Source organism: Nerophis lumbriciformis, linkage group LG25 (assembly GCF_033978685.3).
Source record: "Nerophis lumbriciformis linkage group LG25, RoL_Nlum_v2.1, whole genome shotgun sequence".
Lineage (NCBI taxonomy): Eukaryota > Metazoa > Chordata > Actinopteri > Syngnathiformes > Syngnathidae > Nerophis > Nerophis lumbriciformis.
The window spans coordinates 29181803-29191802 of record NC_084572.2 but is presented as its reverse complement, the minus strand read 5'-3'; the positions used below and the strand labels follow the sequence as shown (position 1 = coordinate 29191802).

The following is a 10000-nucleotide window of genomic DNA, read 5'->3' as shown; positions in this document are numbered from 1 at the left end:
TCTTCTCCTCCTTGGCTTCTTCTTCCACTTCCTCCAGGGCTTCTACTTCCACGCCCTCCTGGACTTCCTCCGTGGCGTTCTGTGACCCCGCTGAAGTGTCGCTGGCGTGGCTGCAGGAGGCCCACAGCAGCATCAGCAGCACGGCCACGGACAAAAACGTCTTCATGTCTGCCAGATGCTTCCTCCACTCAGGTGAGAACGACTGCAAAAGGTGAAAATGTGTCACACTTTTTTTTGGTGCCAACAAAACGCTGAGCGTGTGTGTCAGAATCCTACTGGTACTTTCCTGTCGGCCAATCAGACGCTGCGCCTGCAGGGGATTATTAGCCGTCGTGCACCAATGAAAAAATGCCCTGTAAGTTTCAGTAGGAGGAAAACTGGATGATCAGGTGTAAACACCTGAGGAGTCATCACACGTACGCCTAATTAACGCCTACTACTCCTCCCTTTGTCTTATCTTGAACATTTCTTTACTTTGACTTTGCATGCAGATTATTCTCAAATTACCTACAAAAAGTCAAACTTTTTTTCCCAATTTCAGTCTCTTTTTTTTTTTAGCATAAATTAAAGTAAAGAAGGTGTTTCGTGCTACTTTTACACAATTTGTATTTTTTTCAAAACTGGTTTGACATGACAGTTGGCTTTTATAATTAAACACATTTCCCACATTCTGCTCATTATTCACCTCTTTTACCGCAGTAAATCTTGTCAATCGATAATAGCATAGAAAGTAAAGTTGTATATTTACAAATATGTATACTATATGTTGGTTACATGAAACTGACATTCACAGGAGATCTTTGATTTAAAATTGTATTTTTTTGGTCTTGTTTTGTTTCTGGACTTTGCTGTTGTTTAATACTATAATGCCTTGAAGATGTTTTTCAAGAAATGTAGAAAATACATTTATAAATATGTTTTATATTTTTTCAAATGTATATTTTAATTGCAATATATATGTATAATAATATTTTAAAACTACATTTAAAAAATATATATATATTTTTGTGCATTGAATGCAGCATATTTTATTCGTAGTAAACCAAGTCTGTACACCATTATTTATGTAAAAGTAGCAAACTCGGACAATTAATAATCATTACTTTTAAGGATCTTTAAATAAAAAAGTTCTTAATAACATAAGTATGCCAAAAATATTAGAATAAATATATGAATATTTATATTTTATTTTTTGCTTACATTTGTTATTTATTGCAGCGTGTGTTGTTTATCCAAAACTGAGACAGTTTGGTTTGTTTCTTTTCCTGAAAACATTCAAACAATTTACCATTAACAACTATTTTTAAAATTATTTATCTTTTCGATATGTATGTGTACATTTATTTGCAGTAAATGTAATATATTTTGTTAGTAATAAACTATTTAATATACATAAAAACACAGACTAAGAACATCTTTAAAAATCATTACAAGCCAAAATATTTTTTAAAGAAATGTAAAAATATTTTTATGCAATACATTCTGTATAGTAATATTTTAAAAACTATATATTTTTTAGAAATGTATGCAAAATATTTTATATTTTGTTTGTATTTAGTCGAGATTTTATTTAAAAAAATGCATTTAAAAGTAGCACACTAGGACAATTAATAATCATTAATTTTGAGGATTTCTGAAAAATGTAAAGTTTATAATAACAAAAGTAAGCCAAAAAATATTTCAGTATAAATATCAATATTTGTATTTTATAAATATAATTTATGGATGTTTGTTTTTTACCGTGATCTTACCACAGTAACCTTTTAATTTGCCATTAAAATGTTACATATACATTTCAGAAATGTATGTGTATATTTATTTGGAGTAAATGTATTTATTTATTTTGTTAGTATTAAACTGGATGTATATTTAAAAAAAAAAGTATGTCAAAATAGCAGGCTGGGAAAATTGTTAATCGTTATTATAAAACAATAAATAAAATACATTTAGAAATGTATGAATATTTATGTTTTACAAAAATAATTTTTAATCCTTTTAGAAATTTTGATTACAGTATATTATCTTTGTACAAAGTGAGACGGTTTGGATAATTAGATTTTTTCCCCCCAAACATTCCAACATTTTACAAATAAAATGTTTATTGTATTTTATTATATATATAAATATATATATATATATATTATATATATATATATATATATATAACTACATATACACACAATACATTTTAAAGAGTTATATATAAAATAAAATAAAAGATTGAGAAGCAATCATTTTCAAAAATGTTAATTTAATAAAAATATTTGCAAAGTTGAAAAAAAAAAGAAATTACACCTGGGTTTTGAATATTAAACTTTAGTACTATACAGTCATGGTATAGATGGTGCGTTTAATGTTCCATATTAGTGCCGTGCGCCAGAGTGTCAGTGAGCTCAGGGTTGGGGTCCCAGTGGGCCAACAAGTCACTGAAGTCCGGCGGAGAGTTCTCCAAGGTGTGTGTGAGCAGACTGTAGTGCGAGTGCGTGTCGGGGGCGTCTGGCTGTGTCCAAAAGCTGAGCGGCAGCTGTCTCGTGTTCATGGGACGGACCTGACGAGGACATTTGTGGTCAAAGAGGTCCGCCAGGGGGCCCAAACCAGACCCCTGCTGGTCTTGGTGAGTCCTCGAAGAAGCGTCTTCTCGCTCTTCCGGACCTCCAGACCTGGCGAGTCTGAGCAGGTCGTCGTAGTAACGCAGGCGCCCGCTGGTGGTGACAGAGACGCTGTCGTCGTAGATGTCCCGTGTCTCCTGGTCGCCGTGACGACGGCCAAAGTATCTCTGGACGTCTCGACTGATGAGGTCGGCAAATTTCAGCAGCTGCTTGGTGACGTCCAAAGCATGATGGGAAACTTCTTCAAAACATTCCTCCTCTTCTTCCTCCATGTCTTCATCCTCTTCGTCTTCCAGCTCCTCAGTCCTCTCGTCCTCCTTTTCGCCCTCCTTCTTGTCTTCCTTGCATGAGGACTGCTGGAAGAGAATGGGGAAGTAGTCGCAAGATGGAGTCTGGACCAGGAAGCTCCTCATGACACCTGCCGCCATGACGCTCGGTTGGAAGGCAAGCAGAAGACAAGCTTCTGTCGAATTTCTCACAAGCTTCTGTCAAACTTCTGACGATCTTCTGTCAAACTTTTGGCCAGCTACTGATGGGTTTTTTTTTTACAAAAGTTCTGTGGAACCTTTATCGAGTTTTAGTCAAACTTTTGGCGAGCTTCTGTTAAACTTTTGGCAAGGTTCTGTCGAACATTTGGCAAGCTCAGGAAAACTTCTGGCAAGCTTCTATAGAAACCTTTGGTGAGTTTCCGGTAGACTTCTGGCGAGCTTCTTGCAGAGTTTTGCTGATCTTCTGTCAAACCTTCGGTGAACCTCTGTCGAACTTTTGGCAAACTTCTGGCAAACTTTTGGAGCTCTTCTAGCAGAGTTCTGTTGAGCTTCTGTGAAGCTTTCAGCAGTGTTTTAGTGAGCTTCTGTCGAACAATTGGCAAACTCCTGGAGCTCTTCTAGCAGAGTTCTGTCGAGCTTCTGTCCAGCTTTCAGCAGTTTTTTAGTGAGCCTCTGTCAAACTTTTGGCCAGCAATTTTTGGTCGAGGTTATAGCGAGCTTCTGGCAGACTTTTGACAAGCTTCTGGCAGACTTCTGGCGAACTTCCGACAGACGTTTGGCGATATTCTAGCAAGCTGCTGTTGAACTTCTGGCAAATGTCTATCGAACCTTTGGTGAGCTTCCAACACACTTCTAGTGAGATTCTAGAAGAGTTTTGGCGAGCCTCTGTCTGACTTTTAGCAAGCGCCTGCCGAACTTTTGGCGAGGTTCCAGTAGACTTCTGGCGAGCTTGTAGCAGACTTTTGGCGAGCTTACGGTAAACTTTTGACAAGCTTTTCGCAGACTTCTGGCAAACTTCCGACAGCCTTTTGGCAATATTCTAGAAAGTTGCTGTTGAACATCTGGCAAGTGTCTGTCGAACTTTTGGTGAGTTTCCAGCAGACTTCCAGTGAGCTTCTTGAAGAGTTTTGGCGAGCCCCTGTCAGACTTTTGGCGAGTTTCCGTCAAACTTCTGGCCAACTTCCAGTAGACTTCTGGCGAGCTTGTAGCAGATTTTTGGCAAGCTTATGATAGAATTCTGGTAAGCTTGTGGCAGAGTTTTGGCGAGTTTCGGTGGAGGTTATGGCAAGCTTCTGGCAGACTTTTGACAAGCTTCTGGCAGACTTCTGGCGAACTTCCGATAGACGTTTGGTGATATTCTAGCAAGCTTCTGTTGAACTTTTGGCAAGTGTCTGTCAAAGTTTTGGTGAGCTTCCAGCTGACTTCTAGTGAGCTTCTAGAAGAGTTTTGGCGAGCCTCTGTCTGACTTTTGGTAAGCGTCTGCCGAACTTTTGGCGAGGTTCCAGTAGACTTCTGGCGAGCTTGTAGCAGACTTTTGGCGAGCTTACGGTAGACTTTTGACAAGCTTTTCGCAGACTTCTGGCAAACTTCCGACAGCCTTTTGGCAATATTCTAGAAAGTTGCTGTTGAACATCTGGCAAGTGTCTGTCGAACTTTTGGTGAGCTTCCAGCAGACTTCTAGTGAGCTTCTTATAGAGTTTTGGCGAGTTTCCGTCAACTTTCTGGCCAGCTTCCAGTAGACTTCTGGCGAGCTTGTAGCAGATTTTTGGCAAGCTTACGGTAGAATTCTGGTAAGCTTGTGGCAGAGTTTTAGCGAGTTTCGGTGGAGCTTATGGCAAGCTTCTGGCAGACTTTTGACAAGCTTCTGGCGAACTTCCGATAGACGTTTGGTGATATTCTAGCAAGCTTCGGTTGAACTTTTGGCAAGTGTCTGTCAAAGTTTTGGTGAGCTTCCAGCAGACTTCTAGTAAGCTTCTAGAAGAGTTTTGGCGGAGCCTCTGTCTGACTTTTGGCAAGTGTCTGTCGAACTTTTGGTGAACTGAAAGCAGACTTCTAAGGAACTTCCAGAAGAGTTTTGGCGAGCCTCTGTCGGACTTTTGGCAAGCGTCTGTCAAACTTTTGGCGAGTTTCCGTCAAACTTCTGGCGAGCTTCCAGTAGACCTCTGGCGAGCTTGCAGCAGACTTTTGGCGAGCTTACGGTAGACTTCTGGTAAGCTTGTAGCAGAGTTTTGGCGAGTTTCGGTCGAGTTAATGGCGAGCTTCCGGCAGACTTTTGGCGATATTCTAGCAAGCTGATGTTGAACTTCTGCCAAGTGTCTGTCGAACTTTTGGTGAGCTTCCAGCAGACTTTTAGTGAGCTTCTCAAAGAGTTTTCGCGAGCCTCTGTCGAACTTTTGGCGAGTGTCTTGTCGAATTTTTGGCGAGTTTCCGGCAGACTAGTGGCAAGCTTCCCGCAGTCTTCTGGCGAAATCCGGGCAGACTTTTGGCAACATTCTGGCAAGCTGCTCTTGAACTTTTGGTGAGCTTCTAACAGATTTCCGTCAAGCTTCTAGCAGAGCTTCTAGCTTCTGTTGAACCTTTGGTTAGATTCTGTAGAGCTTCTGATGGACTTCTCATGAGCTTCCTGTCAGGAAAGCATTTGCAGTGTTGTCCAGTCCAATGGTGGCTGTTTATATACGAGCACACCTCAGCGTGTGTGTGCGTCGCAGGAAGTCCAAATATTTGTGTTGGTCAAACACTCTTCGTTTGCTTTATCACCAAGCAACCAAGGAGGGTGTCCACAGCTAATGGACCCTCTGCCAGGAGATCATGGAAAGTTGCCACACACACACACACACACACACACACACACGAACAAACACACCAGTTATATGGGTAGTTAAAAAATAAAAGAGCAGAAAATCTAATTTCACGCTCTTTTGACTTTTAAAGAACAAACATCAACCTTCAAAGACGCTGATTCAACAAAGCCGGTAAACGCTCGTTAATTCAAAGCACAAAGACAATTGGAAGCAGGTGATCACTCGAGAGAGCCGCTTCTTTCCTAATATATGAAAAACAATAACTTGTTCTGTATCATGAAGTAACTTTAATCATTATTTGGAGTTAATGAGAAAATGGAAAGGAAAATGTAGCTCTTTGACCACATGATAATTTATTACAGCGCTAAGGGGCAAAGTGCTGAGTTAGCATTAGTAAAGAACAATACCACAAATGTCATAGTGGCAACATTTAATGACAGAGCATGCAGTGTAGTGTGGTGCTAGATGAATCTACAACTCTAATGAAGCTACTGCCATCTTGTAGAGTTCTTTAAAAAACATCATCATCATCATCACAAGGCTGCCTACAGCCACAGTTTATATTACACGTACAGCATATTATACTACACTAGAACTAGTGCGGGAAATGTACGAATGCAATACTGGTTCATGTAAAAATGACACATGAAGGATTTAATTGAAATTTATCACCATTTAGGAATTCAAATGAATGTTTGGCAAGACAGAACTGGGGGAAAAATATTATAATTTTATGGTGGCAATATTATGACTGTCCAACAAAAGGAAGTAAATCCATATTTTCGATGCAAAAAACAGCAAAAAGCGTTAGTTTTTTATATCTGATAAACAGATTTTTTTTTAAACAACTATGGAAGTATGTGCATTTTGTTGGACAGCAGAATTATGGACATCCTATTATGTAATGAGTATTTGTTTTTTTAATGTATGAATAACTCACTTGCAAAAACAGATGTATTCTGTTTTTTGTTCTTTTTTTACTTAATTTTTTTTAATTTATTGTGCATTAGATGTAATATTTATCAGACCAGGGTTGGAAAATTAACTCCTATAGACTGACATAATATTGAATTTTTATTTGATTTTCTACAACAAATGATCACACTGAATAATTATCATCAGCTAAAATGTCTCATTACAGCTACACTGTCGACTGTGGATCAAATATATTTGATGTTAGAAAACAGCGTAATTCCCTGAGGAGCTAAGATTTAGACATTTAAAATTTTTGTTTAGATAAATTACTCAATTTAAATTGTATTTTTTTTAAAAAAGCACCATTAGAGAAAGTGAAATCAAAACCTTGCCAGTGAATTTTATTGCGCTCAGACCGTAAATGTGTGTGTGTGTGTGTGTGTGTGTGTGTGTGTGTGTGTGTGTGTGTGTGTGTGTGTGTGTGTGAGTGTGATCACCACCTTCCACCCTGTCCTGCCTGTCATCAGTATCCAGGCTTCTGTGTTGATTTTAGGCTTAAAGATCAATAGCAGCAATATGTCAGCACTCTACTGTCTGATAATGAATTACACGCACTTTTAGGCACAGTAGCACTTTGTGTGTATACACACACACACACACGAATGTGCACACACACAAACACACATGTGCGCGCACACACACACACGCAGACTCTCACACTCGGACATAAAATCAACCAACAATGTTAGTGAGCTAACAGCCAGCTCTACTCCTTAAGCGCTGAACACAAAATTGTTAAACTGTGCCAAAATATATAACTCATATGTGTGTGTATATATATATATATATATATATATATATATATATATATATATATATATTTTTTTTTTTTTTTTTAATATATACATATGTATTTATACATAAGTATGTATATATGTACAGCATCTATGTATATTTATACACACATACATATATACACGTATATATATTTTATATATATACACATAATATATATATATATACACACACACACATTATATATATACACATATATATACACATATATATATATATATATATATATATATATATATATATATATATATAATGTGTATATATATATATATATATATATATGTATATATATATGTGTGTGTGTGTATATATATATATATATATATATATATGTATATATATATGTGTGTGTGTGTATATATATATATATATATATATATATATATATATATATATATATATATATATACGGTACACACACACATTTATACACATATATATAGATTTATTGATAGATCGGACATCTCTAATAAAGACTCATTTTTCCATTATTGATTTACATGTTGTGATCATGAAAAGTACTTAAATACTTGAAACTTTTCAATAAACTACTGAATTAAAAGTACACAGGTTTTTTTTGTGGCATCAAAATTTGTGTAAATTAATAGGTATCGTTATGGACTATTGAAATTCTGCTATGGTGACAATCCTACCTGCTAATGTTGTTTAGTGTCTCTGCACATGATCCTTCTTCTCCGTACTGTGTCTTTGCACTTCTTCAGCGTCTTTTTGGAACGCACATCCCATTAATGTTTTGTGCTTTAATCTGCCCTCCATCAAGATAGCTCAGCTTCACACTGTATGAACACGAAATAGAACAACATACATATACTCAGCAAATATTCACCACATTTATTGTACCCAACTTTAGTTGAAGCATACATTGCTTGTTGCATAAAGGTCTGGGCGCATACATGAACAACAAACACAAAACCAATATTCGTATTACGAAAGAGAGTGATAAGAATAATTAATAGAATGGATTAACAAGACCCAACGAATGGTTTATAAAGTCACACACCTTAAAAGTAAAGGATCTTGTAGAATACACAACTGCTGGAATGACGTATTAAGTAAATAATATTCTTCCAGAAGTGGTGCAGAAGATGTTTCAGATGTGAACCGGTAAATAAGAACTAAAAGGGATTTACAGTAGATGTCCGATAATATCGGACTGCTTTAAAATGTAATATCAGAAATTATCGGTATCAGTTTCAAAAAGTAAAATTTATGACTTTTTAAAATGCCTCAGTACGGAGTGGTACACGGACGTAGGGAGAAGTATAAACAACTTTAACACTGTTACAAATATGCGCCACACTGTGAACCCACACCAAACAAGAATGACAAACACATTTCGGGAGAACATCCGCAGCGTAACACAACATAAACACAACGGAACAAATACCCAGAACTCCTTGCAGCACTAACTCTTCCGGGACGCTACAATATACACCCCCCCCTACACGTACCCCCCCCCAACCTCCTCATGCTCTCTCAGGGAGAGCATGTCCCAAATTCCAAGCTGCTGTTTTGAAGCATGTTAAAAAAAATAATGCACTTTGTGACTTCAATAATAAATATGGCAGTGCCATGTTGGCATTTTTTTCCATAACTTGAGTTGATTTATTTTGGAAAACCTTGTTACATTGTTTAATGCATCCAGCGGGGCATCACAACAAAATTAGGCATAAAATAATGTGTTAATTCCACGACTGTATATATCGGTATCGGTTGATATCGGAATCGGTAATTAAGAGTTGGACAATATCGGATATCGGCAAAAAAGCCATTATCGGACATCTCAAATTTACAGTATGTCAAAGGTATAAGCAAATGTAAAACAAATATATCATATAAAGAAGTTCATCTAATAAAAAAATATTTAACACACTTCATAAATTTGAAAATGAAAACATAATACTGAATAATGTACAAAACAGAATTGCATTTACCCTTTCCAGTGGTTCTCAACTGTGTGTGTGTAGTGTAGTGATACATGGCTACCATCTGGTGGTACGCCAAAGTAGTCTGTAAATATGTACTGTATAACTTACATGGAGTATCATTATTGATGTTTATGCATTGTGTGTAATGTTACAGGGGGCAAAAATATGAAAAAATACTTGTTAAATAAAACCTCTGCCTTGTTTTTACGAAATACTTAGGCCTACTACACTCCTGTATTTTAATGTTGGTGATTACGGTGGTACCTGGAGAGACAAGTTTTTTTTTCTGAGGTGGTACTTTGTGAAAAAAATTTAGAACCATTGACCTATTCTGTAAACACACAATATGTTTTGTTTTGTTTATATTTTCAAAATGAATTTTAAAAAAAGTGAATATTGAGGTAGTCAAAATAGGCTGATGCTTCAGTCAGTATAGACCTGTTCAATAAAAGATCTATTTTTTTAAATAAATGTACACAATATTGTACACGTACCGGTACTTAAAACCACTGATCTAAAGAGCGGTATAATCATTAACTAGATTGTGTTACACACAACAATGTCACACATGTTATATGTGATGATGTTATTAGAAAGTCAAA

The 10000-nt window shown here is 36.8% G+C and overlaps 3 protein-coding genes across 5 annotated transcripts in view; all 3 read right to left on the bottom strand.

Annotated features, from left to right (window-relative positions):
• pdia2 (protein disulfide isomerase family A, member 2) overlaps positions 1–227 on the bottom strand; it is a 30851-nt gene extending 30624 nt beyond the window's left edge. The window contains exon 1 of the mRNA XM_061984147.1: positions 1–227. This exon is cut by the window's left edge and continues 96 nt beyond it. Coding sequence (XP_061840131.1) covers positions 1–166 — 166 coding nt within the window. The 5' untranslated portion in view covers positions 167–227.
• Positions 228–2306: 2079 nt separating this feature from the next.
• Positions 2307–3037, bottom strand: LOC133621784 (protein PERCC1). The gene has a single exon (XM_061984146.1). The coding sequence runs from the start codon at positions 3035–3037 to the stop codon at positions 2351–2353; it is 687 nt and encodes a 228-aa protein (XP_061840130.1). The 3' UTR covers positions 2307–2350.
• Positions 3038–8020: 4983 nt separating this feature from the next.
• The window catches only part of LOC133621783 (uncharacterized), a 6012-nt gene continuing 4032 nt past the window's right edge, over positions 8021–10000 (bottom strand). For 2 of the 3 annotated variants that reach the window (XM_061984143.1, XM_061984144.1), the window contains exon 3: positions 8994–10000. This exon is cut by the window's right edge. Coding sequence is in view for 1 of the 3 variants with exons in the window: in XM_061984145.1 (XP_061840129.1) it covers positions 8242–8246 (5 nt within the window). In the remaining 2 variants the exon portion in view is untranslated. Of the gene's footprint in view, positions 8247–8993 lie in introns of those variants that run through there. The other variant, XM_061984145.1, reaches the window with a different exon arrangement.